At 37.4% G+C, this 17,432-nt stretch overlaps 2 protein-coding genes across 2 annotated transcripts in view; one reads left to right on the forward strand and one right to left on the reverse strand.

Annotated features, from left to right (window-relative positions):
- The window catches only part of rapgef3 (Rap guanine nucleotide exchange factor (GEF) 3), an 88,743-nt gene extending 79,529 nt beyond the window's left edge, over window positions 1-9,214 (forward strand). The window contains exons 19-27 of the mRNA XM_060937356.1: window positions 717-842; window positions 1,314-1,495; window positions 2,090-2,180; window positions 6,914-6,964; window positions 7,055-7,142; window positions 8,200-8,264; window positions 8,355-8,409; window positions 8,501-8,572; window positions 8,679-9,214. Of these exons, the coding sequence (XP_060793339.1) occupies window positions 717-842; window positions 1,314-1,495; window positions 2,090-2,180; window positions 6,914-6,964; window positions 7,055-7,142; window positions 8,200-8,264; window positions 8,355-8,409; window positions 8,501-8,572; window positions 8,679-8,797 (849 nt within the window). The 3' untranslated portion in view covers window positions 8,798-9,214. The remainder of the gene's footprint in view (window positions 1-716; window positions 843-1,313; window positions 1,496-2,089; window positions 2,181-6,913; window positions 6,965-7,054; window positions 7,143-8,199; window positions 8,265-8,354; window positions 8,410-8,500; window positions 8,573-8,678) is intronic.
- A 51-nt stretch (window positions 9,215-9,265) lies between these two features.
- The window catches only part of itga5 (integrin, alpha 5 (fibronectin receptor, alpha polypeptide)), a 90,172-nt gene continuing 82,005 nt past the window's right edge, over window positions 9,266-17,432 (reverse strand). Inside the window, exons 27-30 of the mRNA XM_060937357.1 lie at window positions 16,229-16,342; window positions 15,526-15,627; window positions 15,297-15,419; window positions 9,266-11,558 (exon numbers count right to left, since the gene is read on the reverse strand). Coding sequence (XP_060793340.1) covers window positions 11,478-11,558; window positions 15,297-15,419; window positions 15,526-15,627; window positions 16,229-16,342 — 420 coding nt within the window. The 3' untranslated portion in view covers window positions 9,266-11,477. The remainder of the gene's footprint in view (window positions 11,559-15,296; window positions 15,420-15,525; window positions 15,628-16,228; window positions 16,343-17,432) is intronic.

Raw genomic sequence — 17,432 nt, forward strand, 5'->3', positions numbered from 1 at the left:
GAATATATCTGATATACCACTGAACACCAGACAATATTATTATTATTATTATTATTATTATTTTACATACACACACTTTTCCAGTTTTTCAATGTCCGTTGGAATGTTTTTCCTCTTGTAAATATGTGTGAAGAATATCTAATGAAGTTTTGATAGCCTTTTGGGTGTTCAATGTGTCTTTCGCTTTCCTGGCGAACAAAGGCTTCTGCACATGCGCAGCAGAAAACTCTCATATTGAATATTTGCATCAGCTCCAACGTGTGACATCATGTTGTCTTGACAAACATGCAATATCATAAACCATATTCAACGCTCCTTCTCCATTGGGTAGAGTGACGTAATACATGTAGGATAAGTGATATACTAACAATATTGCATGCTATCAAACCAAATGAATGAAACCATGTCCTGTAGGTAGAATAATTTACATTATTGTACCCTCTGCTGTCTAAACAACATAATTACAGCAAGGAAAAACTATGCAGCCTAATAATAATCCTGATTCAGTTTTACTTCATCGATTTGAATCATAATAAATTTGTATTGCAATTTATCATTGCACACAAAAAATAGATATATTTTACATAGAAGTTGTGCTGTGTCGATTAGTTTGCCTGTAAGTGGTGCTAGATACAGATCCATGCCATTGGAAATTAATGTTTTAATAGCTCTTGCACTGAAACACAGTGGTAAGGGGAAATCACGTGTTTTAACAGACCCCTCTGAAGGAGCAGCTTGGTCCAGAACAGAGCACTATTGACTTCCTGGAGCAGATGTGCTCAAAGGACATTGCCAGCCACCTCACCGACTACGACTGGGAACTCTTCATGGCCATGCATGAGGTAAAGGCTTCTTGGCATTCACTGTATCTTGCCATGTTACCTGAATCATCAGCACTCATACACACATCTGTGTCGCAGGGTCAGCTTGACTCATTAATCTGAAGAAATTGTATCAAAAACAGTAGACAGCGTATCTGTCTAAAGACACAAGCTTTTGTGAATCAGAGAGAACAATATAGAAAAAAGTTTCAGTGTAGCTGTCTGACTTGTTCATGTGGTTCACATTGCTGTGACTGAAGTATGATTTAATCATTCATGGAAAAACAAGCTAGCCTTATCTGATGGGTACAAAAGTCTTAGGCTATAGGTATGCCATTTCTCTTTCAGCTATGCTAAAGGACAAAGAAACAAGCTTGCTGCTCTTCTAAAGGCATGATATTCAAAAGAATCTGTCTGTTTTTCTAGAATATCATTTATGTCTATATCAGTTTTAATGAGATAAACTATTTTCTTGTCATTGTTGTGCTACAGGCAGAACTTATCTACTATGTTTTTGGGCGACACAAATTCCCAGGAGCCACCACAGCTAATCTGGAGCGATTTGTGCAACGTTTCAATGAAGTGCAGTACTGGGTGGTGACTGAACTCTGCTTGTGTGACGACCTCATGAAAAGATCCATGCTGCTCAAGAAGTTCATTAAAATAGCAATTGTGTGAGTGTCACTGGAACAAAACTGATGGTCAGCTGTAATTAAATCACAGGTTCATATTAATTATTGGTGCTAGCATTACATTGTTGATTATTTTCCAATAACAGTGTGCTTCATTGGGTTTTATTCCTCGTTATTACACTATGTTATTCTCCCAAGATCATCTGAAAATATCGATCAGTTAAAGACTCAAAGCTGATGCTGTTATGTTTTTCATATCGAACTAATCCCTTCCTTCCAGCTTTGCTGTCTGACATCATTGGAAATCATTCAGCCTCACCCTGAAACACTTAAGGCCAAACACTTCAGCCTGGAGTGGTAGAAGTTAGAACTACCCACAGATCTGATGTCATTTTACACTCCTTAGAATGTTTACACACCAATCGTACTGATTAAGGCTTGCATTCTCACGCTTATGTTTTATTATCAGTTTTGCAGTAATTCATAAATTCACAATAGTTCATTCATGATGCGTAGTTCCTAAATAATATTCTTTCGATATGAAGCAGAGACATTAAAGGGTTAATAATCATGATAGTGCCAAGGATGGAGGCATGTTATTTGTGCATGTGAAAAGCCATGTGACTTTTTCTCTAGGTTGAAGGAGCAGAAAAACCTGAACTCATTCTTTGCAGTGATGTTTGGCCTGAGTAACAGTGCAGTGCAGAGGCTCTATAAAACATGGGAGGTGAGTGTGTGTGTGTGTGTGTGTACTCGACTTGTAATATATTGAGAACCAGAATGTGCTTTTCACCAACAGTTAGGACATTTTGACTGGTACTCACTTCTTCAAGGGTTGTTTGAGGGTTAAGACTCAGTTTGAGGGTTCAGGTTAGAATTTGGTGTAGGGGTTGGGGTCAGGCATTTAGTTATAATGGTTAGGGTAAGGGGCTAGGGGAATGTATTATGTCAGTGAGTGTCCCCACAATGATAGAAGTACATGAATGTGAGGAAGCCATGGCCTAAAGGTTCTAACCTTTAGGCCATGGCTTCCTCACATTCATGTACTTTGCATGAAGCAGCTTTGGGATCAAAAGGTTCGATTCCCTGGACCAGCAGGAATGGCCGAAGTGCCCTTGAGCAAGGCATCTAACCCCCAACTGCTCCCCAGGCTGCTCACTGCTGGGGATACCTGTTTTACGTCACTCTGGAGAAGAACATCTGCTAAATGCCTGTAATGTAGTGTGTGTGATCCATGCCTGCTGGACTCCACCTTACCATTCTTACCATGTTTTTGGAAACGCAAATGTATCTTCTAATTATATATGCTTTTACAAAAGGGTCATTCCATGCCAAATCAACAAGAGGTTATGCTCGACCATCTCAGATTTCAATGAAATTTGGAGGGTACTATTAAAAGAAGTTAATCCCCAAAACTTGAGCTTCCTATCACCAATAGTTTCAGAGATACAGGCATTTGAATTTTTCGATTTTTTTGTTTTTTGCTCAAAACATACATATTTCAAAGTGCAATATAATCTTTATTATGCAAGATAGAAACCTAAAATTTTGCACAGAGAGACTCAATGTCTTGTACTACAAGCTTCAACTTAGAATTTCAATGGTCATTGTATATTAGATGGTGATTTTAACAAGGAAATTAAAAAGACAAATTTGCATTTTTTGCATTTTTAACTCATTCTGGAAGCTTGCCTGTGGCAGTAATGCTTAAACTAAGAATGTTATTCAAATCTACACAGAAATATCTACCAATTTCAGTTTTACCAAGTCTCCACTATCCCTAGTTTGTCTGTAATAGGGTTTTGAAATTCGCAGATTTCTAAAACATGCAGTTTTCAGTAGCAAGAAATCCAATGTGGGATAGCAGTTAGGAACTTGTAAATTTTTTTTCAGTAATCCCCAAGACCCATATTTTATATTTCCAAATTTTTGTTCTGTGTCTCTCAAGTATTTTTAAACTACAGGGGTTTAAAAAAAATCCATTTTCACCAAATTTGAATTTTTGATATATTTTCATATAACTGATATTTGAGGGTTAATAAATGCTTCAATAAGGCTCAAGTAGGTTAGGAGACATGTTTCTTCCTCAATTTTAAATAAAATTTCAATTAATGCTCAGTATTAATTATTTGTAAATTGATTTTAATCTAAGACTGTGTAACATTAGCAATCAATGACCAGCTATTGTGTACCAGTCAACAGCCAGCCTTATCAATATCAACACAGCACAATAGGTGACCTTTGATACCAGAACAGGTGGCTCATATCTTATAGTTTTAGAGTCTGTAAACTGCATACTTGTTCAGATAACATTATATTGCTTGGATTATATTAAATACATTGTAATACAGAGCACTGAGAAAATTTACCAATGTTATTAACTGAATGTGTTTCTTTGCAAGGACTGGATATTTTGAATAGTTGACTAGGGAATTTAATTGTAGTTGCTTTCAATTTGAGATCAGTATAAATGAGTTTGTTCTTAGACATCTAGAAATGGCTGAACTTCCTCCCTGTTCTATAGGAATTGGACTAAAGAAAGATTCTGACTGCCATAAACTAACATACAACAGAAATTGTAAGTTAAATACACTCTCTCAGTATAGTTTGGAGCAAATTTCATTAATTAAACAGAGAACTGAACTTGAGAACATTTCAAGCACAGACACAGTATGTCTGCATCATGAGAAACTGTTTCTGATGAAATATGAAGAGCTACAGAAAAGTTGTTGTGATCCATATGAGAGGCACAAGAAAAAAAGTTAAAACATAATTACATTCAATTCTTCCTGAAACAGCAGATTCACTTTCAAAACTGATAAATAAAAATATTAAACATGGACAAAAATTGTGTTCTAAATGTTCACAGAGAGTGAAAGAACATTTAAGCCAAGCAGATTCAGCAGGTTCTACAGAATCAGAACAAGAGAGCATGTGTGTAGATGTGGATCCAACATACACTGGTGAGGTAGCTGAATCACTTGACAAAAGCCTTGTGTCAATTGGTTGCTCTCCACTGAAAATTGCCAAGTATAGCCACAAACAGAAAGCTGCATATGGCAAAGCTGCAACGAGTAGAAGAAACTTTACGTTCTAAAATGAAATTTTATTAATTAATGAAATTTGCTCCAAACTATACTGAGAGAGTGTATTTAACTTACAATTTCTGTTGTATTTTAGTTTATGGCAGTCAGAATCTTTCTTTAGTCCAATTCCTATAGAACAGGGAGGAAGTTCAGCCATTTCTAGATGTCTAAGAACAAACTCATTTATACTGATCTCAAATTGAAAGCAACTACAATTAAATTCCCTAGTCAACTATTCAAAATATCCAATCCTTGCAAAGAAACACATTCAGTTAATAACATTGGTAAATTTTCTCAGTGCTCTGTATTACAATGTATTTAATATAATCCAAGCAATATAATGTTATCTGAACAAGTATGCAGTTTACAGACTCTAAAACTATAAGATATGAGCCACCTGTTCTGGTATCAAAGGTCACCTATTGTGCTGTGTTGATATTGATAAGGCTGGCTGTTGACTGGTACACAATAGCTGGTCATTGATTGCTAATGTTACACAGTCTTAGATTAAAATCAATTTACAAATAATTAATACTGAGCATTAATTGAAATTTTATTTAAAATTGAGGAAGAAACATGTCTCCTAACCTACTTGAGCCTTATTGAAGCATTTATTAACCCTCAAATATCAGTTATATGAAAATGTATCAAAAATTCGAATTTGGTGAAAATGGATTTTTTTTAAACCCCTGTAGTTTAAAAATACTTGAGAGACACAGAACAAAAATTTGGAAATATAAAATATGGGTCTTGGGGATTACTGAAAAAAATTTACAAGTTCCTAACTGCTATCCCACATTGGATTTCTTGCTACTGAAAATGGCATGTTTTAGAAATCGGCGAATTTCAAAACCCTATTACAGACAAACTAGGAATAGTGGAGACTTGGTAAAACTGAAATTGGTAGATATTTCTGTGTAGATTTGAATAACATTCTTAGTTTAAGCATTACTGCCAGAGGCAAGCTTCCAGAATGAATTAAAAATGCAAATTTGTCTTTTTAATTTCCTTGTTAAAATCACCATCTAATATACAATGACCATTGAAATTCTAAGTTGAAGCTTGTAGTACAAGGCATTGAGTCTCTCTGTGCAAAATTTTAGGTTTCTATCTTGCATAATAAAGATTATATTACACTTTGAAATATGTATGTTTTGAGCAAAATGCAAAAAAAATCGAAAAATTCAAATGCCTGTATCTCTGAAACCGTTGGAGATAGGAAGCTCAAATTTTGGGGATTAACTTCTTTTAATAGTATCTCTGAACCCTCCAAATGTCATTGAAATCTGAGATGGTCGAGCATAAATTTGTCAGATATTTGTTGATTTGGCATGGAATGACCCAAAAGCATTATGTGATGATTTAGCTCCTGTGCATAAACTAAAACATTATTTAACAGCAATAATACCACAGCACTGTTGGAATTTTGAATCTTATTGGTCAGAAGTGCAGACTGTAATTCAGATCAGGTTTTTATGCACGTGTTATCATTCACTGAGACCTCTATGGTGTACACTCCACAATAATGAAAGGCTAATAATTAATGGATGTTTAAAATGCCTTATTTTTTTTAATCATTAAATCACACTCATATGGCGCTATATGGTAAAGCCTATTGTAAGGAGATGTTTATTTAACATTTACAGAAGTCTCGTGTGGTTGTGGTCAGTAAGCTTTCCATCAGTGTTCAAGACAGAGGATTTTACACTTTCCAGTATCTCAGAAACATTACAAGATGCTTTGGGATGACAGTTTATAGATGTAAGTGGTAACAGGAACTAACTTCCCTTCTCATGGATCTTTCTACAACATTTAAATGTAACTAATTGTGCTTTACAATTAGAGGAAAAATAATCAACTTTGGCATGGGAACAGTAACTCTGCTTAGTGTTCTCACACCACCTTGATGATTATTTTACTAGACCAACATGCTATCTCCTGTCCAAGTACTACCCAACTCTTCAAGGTGCATGGGTGTGGCACCAATCTCTGTTTCTATCGCCCTCTGTCTCTCCCCTATTACATAGGGTTACAGTGGGGAGCTGGTCCTCCAGTAACTGCAAGAGTTTGATTCTCTACTCACATCTGTATTGCAGTGTGCCTTGCCAGATGGCAGTAGGTACCATTTTTATGATGGTCTTTGGTATGACCCAACCATGAGTAGAACTCACGAGCTCCTGGTCGAGAGGCAGTCACGCTAACCACTAGGCCAGCTCGCAGTAACAGCATCCTATGTTATGTTTTATACCTTTTTGGGTCTCTGAAATTCTTTATAGTGGCATATGAGTGTGATTTTTTTTTTTAATTGTTTCTCTGGCATTCAGATGAAACAGATGTTCTGATGAAGTACAGTCTAATTCTTGATTTTTAACAGAGATTGCCAAGCAAAACCAAACGGATCTACTGTGCTTATGAGAGGTTAATGGTAAGTGTCGCACTGAGATGCTATATGAAGGAATCATACTCTATGGAAAGCTGCATGGCTCTTTCTGACTCCTGTTGTTTCTGTGTGCAGGATCCATCCCACAATCACAGAGCATACAGACTAGCTGTGGCCAAACTCAACCCACCATACATTCCCTTCATGCCTCTGCTACTGAAAGGTACTGACCACCTGTAAACAGCCAATCATTTCATTGCTAATGAAAGAGTAATTACAGCAAGGGAATCAAACTTACAGCCTACAGGCAAAGGAATATCAGATAAAGTTCTACTCTGGCTCACCAAATGATTTTAGAATCCATGTTCCCCACTGAAATAGTCTTGTGAATCATAAATCACTTGAAAGATTAAAAAATAGAGGTAGTCTGTGTTATTCAACCAAGGAACCAAATGGAATGATAATGGAACTGAGGGCCATAAACACACCTACTGATAAGATACAGTATGCGTAATTCATCATCAGCAAGCTAAAAAAGTAAATACTGTAACCATATTTTTTGCAAAATAACTAATTTAAGGGTTACATAATCAACAGAGGTAAATACTTATGAAGTCACAAGCTTTAAGATTTATTTATTTTTTATTGGAGAATAATTTTGATGGTCTCTAATCTCTGTTAAATCCTTTCCAGCCACTATATGGCCAAAGGTTTCTGGATACCTGACCATCACATCCATTTGTGGTTGGTTCTTCTCCAAACTGTTGCCACAAAGTTGTAAAGGATGTCTTTTATGTGATGTAGCATTAGGATTTCCCTTCACTGGAACTAAGGGGCCCAAGTATTGAGTATGACAATGCCCCTGTGCATAAAGCTTCATGCAGACATGGTGTGTGAAGGTTGGAGTGGAAGAACTCAGGTGTCCTGCACAGAGCCCTGACTGAACTCAACCCCACTGAACACCTTTGGGAGGAACTGGAGTCTCCTCACCACCCTGACATCAGTGCCTGATCTCACTAATGATCTTGGAGCGGAGCTGAATGATCACAAATCCCCACACCTTCTCCAAAGAGAAGAGTGAAGCTTATAACAGGAAAGGGGGAATAAACATGGAATGGGATACAAGCACATACTGTAGGTGTTAGTCAGGTGTCCACAAACTTTTGGCTATATGTGGAACATATTTCTGACCCACTTGACACATTTAAATGTAATTAGCTAAAATAAATTTGACACCTCTGAATTACACCATTGTTCCAACTGTATTCATCTCTTTTCAGACATAACATTTATCCATGAAGGCAACAGGAATTACACTGAAAATCTGGTTAACTTTGAGAAAATGGTGAGACCCCAGATCTTCCTGGAATTTTTCAGGATTTTCACTTGAAATTTTAGACATTGACACTTTCAAATTTCTGCCTCCAATCCACAGCGGATGATTGCCAAGACAGTGAAGATAGTCCGGGATTGTAGAAGCCAGCCTTATGGTAATATTAATACTTTGAAGTCTTGCAGAGCACAAAAATCATGTAGATGTTTCCACGCATAATAAACATTACTTTTGTCACACTCGTACAGTGCCTTCTTCACCCCAGAAGGGCTTCACAGAAAGAATGTTCTTGGAGTCTCCTGCTATACGAGTATCTACATGTAAGCTACAGTAATATCCCATGCTGAGGTTACACTAGAGACCAAATTACCATGTATCAATATTTTCTATTTACTTTATCCTTTATTTTTTTGTCTTTGCCCTCAGATTCCGAGCAGTCGCTGACTTTACGTAGTGGCCCTAGCATAAGGCACTATATCCAGAACCTTAACGTCATTGATAATCAGAAGAAACTGACACAGCTTTCCAGAGCTATAGAGCATTAAAACACTTCACTCATGTGCTGCTCTTTCAAAAGTCCAGCTCCATATTGGAGGAGGAAATCACTTTCAGTTTTTGGCCTGTGGAGGAATCCATGATGACCCGAATTGGGATCGATGATTGGAGTTGACTCTTTATAAAAGGCAATCTCATGTTCGTGCATCCACCCCTAACCCTACAAGTAGTACCCTCTTTGGACAGCTGTACTTTGTGTATGATTTATATACAGCATCTGAATTCCTAAACCTTTTGTACCAGTTAGCTGTTATAAATATGGAATACAGAAATTCCATAAAAGGTTAATCTTAGTAACTTCACTGAAAGAAGACAGAGGTCAATAGATTGTACAGGTTTTGAAAATTACTTATTTCAGATGTATGTCTAAATTTTATTTTTACTAAATAAATTATTGAATTACTGTTCATGAATGGTTACTTTAACATAAATTAACAATATTTGCAACCAAAAGAAAGTCATAAAAATGGAAAGATTTATTTGAAATGCAAATTGGAAAATACCATACAAATAATTACTTTACCATCCCTCCAATTATCCCCAATATGGGGTGATGTAATTTTTATGTCAGATAAGAGTTTTAGTTTATATATCTTGCCGAATCACATTTACAACTTAATAAAACAAATAAATGATGTGGGTAGGACAAAAGGTTGGGATGGGAGACAAAATATAACCAGTGCTTCCTGCTGCAGAAATGTTTAAAAAAAAAAAAAAAGGTTTGGAGGTATAAATAAATGTCTGAAACTGAACCCAACATTAAGAACAAACAAATGATATTTGAGTCTCAATTTGTAACAAGGCTTGTAATATTTCTAAACAACGTGTAATTAAAACAATATTTTTGCAGTCAAGGTATTACAGAACATTCCAACAAACACACCATTTTAAAATAATAATAATCCACAGCATTTTAACTCAGTTTTCTGTTTTTCTCTCTTGGATAGTGCCACTTGTTAAAGGATGATAGTGTAGTGATCAGAGTATTATATTACTGACATCATCAAACAAAGCCTTGACAGCTCAAAACAAACCTTTTTTAAAATATATGGATGGGGCATTTTCATACATTTGATTATTTAAATAATTGTCAAACTCTCCTGCATAATCACTCCAACTTGACAGGTTGTTGTTTGTACAAAAACACTGGTGTAGTAACAAAAAGCAAAAAATACAATAAAGATGAAAAGGAGAAGGGGAAAAAAAAAAAAAAAAAGTATTGCACTTTACATACAGATCCTAAAACTTCCCTATGCCCATTCTCTTTCCTTCTTGCAGTTAATAAATGTCTAATGCAGTTGAACGCAGCATCTCTGTCCACTTCGCCACCAGGCTCTGCATTAGCATTCATATGCTATTAAATATCAGGATGGCCAAAAAGAGATGTACGCAACTAGGAAAACCCCTCTTTCTTATTACATCAATAAAGCCAGACACACAATGTATGCACATACATACACCAGACAGACAAACACAAACTAAAAAGGTGTGTCTTCCACATTCTGTCCCTGGATAAGACTGCTGCCTTGGACTGGGATTGTCTTTCACTTACTCACCATCTCTCTAAACATCTACAGACACATAACAGTACTCATTTGACAGGTGCACTGACCATTACACACTTTGAGACAACCCCATTCCAACTGTATACAGTGGGTTTTCTGTACTTTGCACAGATAGGAAGGACTCCCACTGTGTACACAGTGAGCCTTCACCGACCGCTTACTACTTCCTACTATGTGTGCCATAGGGCACAAGTCTGTCCTATATATCGGCAAAGCACAGCTCTGCTTCAAGGCATTTCATGAGGTTTCACAGGCTTGGTGTGCATCCAGTCATGTCCCAGATGACTTTATAAGGCAACACTCTTGTTAATTAGGTCAGCAGGAGGGAACAGTTGCACTTGGAGTATAATCCTCAATAGATTTCCAAGCCCATTTGAGTGTGGCACACCTGATCGGAGCACTGCTGTTCGACTTTATCACCTGAGACAGACACCAACCCGAGTTTATATAATTACAGAGGTGGACAATAGAAAACACACACACAAAAAAAAAAAAAAAAACACCCACTTTCCTCTGAAACCCATTATTCTTTAAGCCTACCTTCTAAGATGACTAACACAATTGTCTTTTTACATCAAACATGAAAACATTGGACACAGCAGAAAGTAAAGATTGTATTGTTTAGGATTGTGCTAGTCTGACCTCATTCCCTGGAAAAATAAAATGTATATAAAGTCACTGGTTGTGTGTAAAATATAGTATTAAAATTCAAATTCTAAAAACAGAGGAGCTTGAAACTATTGACACTTTTTTTTTTTTTAAATGAGTAAAACGTGAACACATTTTCTAGCACCAAAATATGTTAAACAAAAGAAAGAAAGACAGTGAACACAGCATAGATGAGTGCAGGGGAAATAAGATGATGTCCTTCACAACGAGTAGGAGACTTTCAGTCCATAGAACCAGGCTCTAAAAATTGCAACCAAGTGTGAGGCTAATACTGGTGAATGCAATCCAAACCCACAGCAAAACAAGGCAACAAAAAGAACATTAAAAAGAAAACATTCATTTGGCTTTGAGTCCTTGGGGTCTTTCCGTCCAGTGCAGTGCAGTGCAATGGATATCCAGTGGTCTTTCATCCTTACTGAACAGTCCCAGGCCTGCTTCAAGCTTCAGATGCAGCCTGAGGTTTCAGCTGTGCTTTTTCCATGGCAGTGCCATAGGGAGTTCTCTTAAAGAAACCAAGCTAGAAGGAAAGCACAATAGACGTATACATTTTTGGAATTTCTATGCAGTACTCTCCGAAAGTTCTGGAACTGCAAGGTCAATTCTTTTGTGTTTGCTGTACACGGAGGACATTTGGGTTTGTGTTGGATCAGAATTTCAGATATTTTCCTACAGAGGTGCTAAACAATGTAGAGAATGGCCTCTTTGGTCACAAGACCATCTAACTTTTGGTCAGTAAAATGACTGGGACAGACAGTTTTAAATTAATCTAAATAATTAATATTTGGTTGCATATCCCTTGCTTGCAATAACTGCTTCAAGCCGGTCACCAAACTATTGCTTTCTTCTTTTGTGATGTTCTTCCAGGCTTGTACCAGGTTACTCCCTTCAGTCTCCTCTTCAGGAGGCAAAATGCTAAACAGTTGGGTGAAGGTCTGGTGATTGACTTGTTCAGTCTAAAATCTTCCACTCCCCCCATGAAGTCTTTCTTTAGTACATCTTCGTGCTGCAGTATGTTTAGGGTCGTTGTCTTGCTACATGATGAATTTCCTCACAATTACAGGAGATGCAAATCTCTAAATTAAGTGTTTCTGTAGACTTCAGATTTCATTCTGCTACTATCATCATGAGCTCCAACATCAATAAAGATTAGTGAATCTGTTCCAGAAGCAGCCATGCAAGCCATGCTTGGCACCACCTCCACTGTGCCTGACCCCTGAGCTTGTATGTTTAGATCATGAAGATCCTTTCTTTCTCCACATTTTGCCCTTTATCACTTTTGTTAGAAGTTAATCTTTGGTCCAGAACTTTTGTGGGTCATCGCTGTATTTCTTTGCAAATTCCAATCTGGCCTTCTGATTATTGCTGCTGATGAGTGGTTTGCATCTTGTGGTGTGGCCTCTACATTTCTGTTTTCAAAACAGTCTTTGAACAGTGGATTGTGACACTCCTGCCCTGTGGACATTGCTAGTGATGCAACTGACCATTGTTTTTCGGTTCTTCCTTCACAGATCTCCAAATTGCGGTCATTTTCCTTGGCCGATCTTTTCGAGGTCTGGTTGTTAGTACACCACTTTTTTTTTTTTTTCCTCTCAGGACATCCCAAATTGCTCAAAATGTTTTTGCAATGGCTCTGATCGATTTTTGCCCTTTTCTCAAGTTCAATATGGCTTGCTTTTCTCTAACGACATCTCTCTGGTCTTCATGTTAGTTTATCCTTCTGAACAACAAATTCAGCCTTCACAGGTGAAACCCAAGGCTGAAACTAAGAGTAGACATTCAGAGCTATTACAGTGTCTTGCAAAAGTATTCATCCCCCTTGGTGTTTGTCCTGTTTAGTCACATTACAAGCTGGAGTTAAAAATGGATTTTTGGGGGATTAGCACCATTTGATTGACAACATGCCTCCCACTTAAAAATTGCACCTTTTAGGTGACACAAACAACATGGGGGGGGGGGGGGGATCTGGAGTGTGCACAAGTATTCACCCCCCCAAAGTCAATACTTTGTAGAGCCACCTTTTGCTGTAATTACAGCTGCAAGTCTCTTGGGCTACAGCTTTATTAGCTTAGCACATCTAGCCACTGGGATTTTTGCCCATTCCTCAAGACAAAACTACTCCAACTCTCAAGTTCAGTGTTTGTGTACAGCAATCTTGAAATTATGCCAGAGATTCTCAATTGGATTGAGGTCTGGGCTTTGATTAGGCCATTCCAAGACATTTAAATGTTTCCCTTTAAACCACTCTAGTGGTTTAAAATGTTTAGAGTCATTGTCCAGCTGAAATGTGAACCTTCGTCCCAGTCTCAAACCTCTGGTCAACTCAAACAGATGTTCCTCCAGAATTGCCCTGTATTTAATGCCATCCATCTTTCCTTCAATCCTGACCAGCTTTCCTGTCCCTGCAGATGAAAAACATCCTCACAGCCTGATGCTACCAGCACCATGCTTCACTGTAGGAATGATGTTCTCAGGGTGAGGGGAAGTGTTGGATTTGCACCACAGATGGCATTTCCCATGATGGCCAAAAAGTTCAATTTTAGTCTCATCTGAGCAAAGAATCATCTTCCATGTGTTTGGGGAGTCTGCCACATGCTGTTGGGCAAACTCCAAACGTGTTTTCTTATTTATTTTTTCCTTTAAAGCAATGGCTTTTTTCTGGCCACTCTTCCATAAAGCCCCGCTCTGTGGAGTGTACAGCTTAAAGTGGTCCCATGGACAGATACTCCAATCTCTGCTGTGGATCTTTGCAGCTCCTTCAGTGTTCTTTGATGTCTTTGTTGCATCTCTGATTAATTCCCTCCTTGCCCGGTCTGTGAGTTTTGGTGGGTGTCCTTCTCTCGTCAGGTTTGTAGTGGTGCTGTATTCTTTTCATTTTGCTAGAATGGATTTAGTGGTGCCCCATGGGATATCCAAAGTTTGGGATATTTTTTTATAGCCCAACCCTGATCTATACTTCTCCACAACTTTGTCTCTGACCTGTTTGGAGTGCTCCTTGGTTTTCATGCTGCTTGCTTAGTGGTGTTGCAGAGTCAGGGTCCTTCCAGAACAGGTTGATTTATACAAACATCATGAGACTGTACAGTCAAAGTGTCATGTGACACTTTGACTGTACACAGGTGGAGCTTAAAATCAATTAATTATGTGACTTATGAAGTGAATTAGTTGGACCAGCTCTTATTTAGGGGTTTCATATGAAAGGGGGTGAATACTTATGCACATTCCAGATTTCTGTTTTTACATCTTAAAATTACTGTGTCACAATTAAAAAATAAAATAATAATAGCACCTTTTAAAGTGGTAGGCATTGTGTGTAAATCAAATGGTGCTAACCCCCCAACAATCCATTTCAATTCCAGCTTGTAATGCCACAAAACAGAACAAACACCAAGGGGGATCAATACTTTTGCAAGACACTGTATTTAAACGATCCATCTCTTGAAAAGTGGGTGGGTTCAAACAAAAAGGTACCATTTTTAAGTTATTTAACACATCTAGATGTAAATATCAGGAAACAAAATTTGAAATTCTGATCCATCATCTCAGTCATCTTTTGACCTCAAATTCAAACGTCGTCAGTGTACAACATAAACCAAAGAATTGGCCTGGCCTTTCTACTACTTCCGGCAGGGTCTATATACTATTATACATACAGGACACTTTTTCAATGGAATAAAAATCATATATTCTAGTCCCTTCTACCCAGTTTCATTCATTTGGTTTAATAGCATGCATATCGCTTATCCTACATGTATTACATCACTCTACCCAATGGAGAAGGAGCACTGAATATGGTTTACGATATTGCATGGTTGTCAAGACATGACGCCACACGTTGGAGCTGATGCAAATATTCAATGAGTTTTCTACTGCACATGCACAGGGAATCAGCATTGGATCTTGGTAAGTAACCCCCCCGTTCTTAACATTTTGTAAAAATCTATAATTGTTCCATCGAAGGTGTATGTATAATAATGGCTTTTTTGTGATGTCAGATAACTCATCTTCGGCTCGTTCAATATCATGCTAGCTGAGTGGAATATATCTGATATACCACAAAAAAAGCCAACCAATATTATTTATTACAGCTATTATTACAATATTATTTATTACATACAGCTCGGAGCAGTATCGTTGATTCAGTGAGTCTTAGTATGTTTTATGTGAAGCTACCACATATTTAATATAACATCCAGAACACATAACCATCATTAAGACTCAATTATAAAAACAGTTTCACTATTTATGCCATACTCACTTTATACAGAACATAGATAAGCAGAGCCAGCAACAAAAGCCCAGCCAGTATTGCCAGAATGATGATCCACAAAGGCACATCATAATGACTGTCTGGTTTATTCCAGACCACAGGTGTGGTCAACTGTAAGAACATATCACTCATGTAAAATACCCTTAAAGATTATTACTTAAATTATTGAAATAATAAATATAGCATATGCATAACAGGTAATTGTATTGATAATTACCGTTTTAGACCCAGCTGGAATCTCCTTGGGCAAAATGGCATATGGCATCTTTTCCACTGTGTAACTAGCTACACACTCCAGAATAAAATTCTTATACTTTTTCTGAAAGCAAATGTAAAAACAGTATTAGAAATATCCATATAAGAATCAGTGCCCCCCCATATATCATATAGAATGTAATAATAACTAAAAATAAATAAATAAAACTTTCATTTAATTTAATAGGCAGCAGGTGGCAGTATTCATTCATTTTAGTTGTTCTCAAAGAATCCCTACAACATTCCAATCATATGAGAACTCGGGGTTTGCAGATAATGAATTTTCAATGTGCTCAACAGTACCGTGTGTGTGGACTTAAGCTATGCAGAGCATGTAAGGCCTTTCTCAACAGAGCTCCTATTTAGAGGTACCAGCTGACCTTCTCAAGAGCACATGCACACACACGAACAAGTTGTAATGCTACTGTGGCTGGCTAGTGATATGGTTTTTCCCCCCATACTTGCCAAATGACTACATCCCACCGCTGGAACATTACAGATCATGATTAACACGGACATTTAGTTGATGTAATAAATGAAGTTGATGTTAAGCAGTCCATGTTTTGAAAAACCTTTCATTTGAGGTTACATGGCCTGAATTATAGGTATGACTTTAAACAGTAATGTGAACAGATTTGTTTTTGCACGTCTTTCCTGAAACTTACCATGTTGAAAGTCTCGCCCCACATGCGTGAACGCACCTGGAATATAGCACTGGTACCTTTCTCCAATAAACCCACATTACACTGCAAGGTCCAGCATTCAACATTGGAACAGGACTGAAATGTAGCCAAGACAGAAAACATAGGAGGATAGACAGAAATTGAAATTAACCATAAATTATACTTTTTATCATCAAATAATCAGTCCATGTGAGCAAGCCCATAAAACTGCTGCTCATTACATAAAAATCATACTTGTTTCCATTGAACCAAATTCATTAAAACCATTCAATTAAAAAGGATAGATAGATAGATAGATAGATAGATAGATAGATAGATAGATAGATAGATAGATAGATAGATAGATAGAATCATTTTCCTCAATAAATTAATGACCAAGTATAATATTTTTGTCTCATTTGTTTAACTGGGTTCTCTTTATCTACTTTTAAGACTTGTGTGAAAATATGGTGCTTTAGGTCATAGTTATGCAGAAATATAGAAAATTCTAAAGGGTTCACAAACTTTCAAGCACCACTGTATCAAGAAGGAGTCAGCTGGGAAGTTAGAGACAGATAGCCATAAAGACAGAATTACAGGCCATGAAGGATAACAAAAGCCCTAATGTTCAGCTTTTTAAAATTCCAAGTCACAAGACTATAAAATGCTGACTGCAGCTGCAGCCAGCCAAATTAAGAACCAAATCCATTTCCCTGGTTTTACAATCATATGTAAATTTTGGAATTAAAGTTGGCTTAAGAAGAGGGAGAAATAAGCACAGTAGCATTTGAATGGTTGTGGGGACCTGGTGGTCCTCACCACTGTCATTCAGACTCCGATTACAGACAGGCAGGCGGAAAATGCTAGACTGTGTCATTAGGCCATCTTAATGACTTCCTTTGTGCATCTCTTCCTCAGAGGCACGGAGTTTAATGTAGCTAAGAAAGAGAGACCGTTTAATTTGCTCTGCCATATTATTAAAAGGTTGGGCATTTCAGCACTTATCCAATTGGTTAGGAACTGAATAACAACAAAAGTGAAGAAATGTGGCCAAAAAGTCATTAATTCTACCCACAGTAAGGACTTTACACTCACTGAGCACTTTATTAGGAACACACATACCTCATTCATGCAAGTGTGTGTGTGGGGGGTGGGGGTGGGGGTGGGGGCATCTCAGTGATTTTGACCATGGCGTAACTGTTGATGC

The sequence above is a fragment of the Neoarius graeffei genome, chromosome 13 (genome assembly GCF_027579695.1).
Source record: "Neoarius graeffei isolate fNeoGra1 chromosome 13, fNeoGra1.pri, whole genome shotgun sequence".
NCBI classification, from domain to species: Eukaryota; Metazoa; Chordata; class Actinopteri; order Siluriformes; family Ariidae; genus Neoarius; species Neoarius graeffei.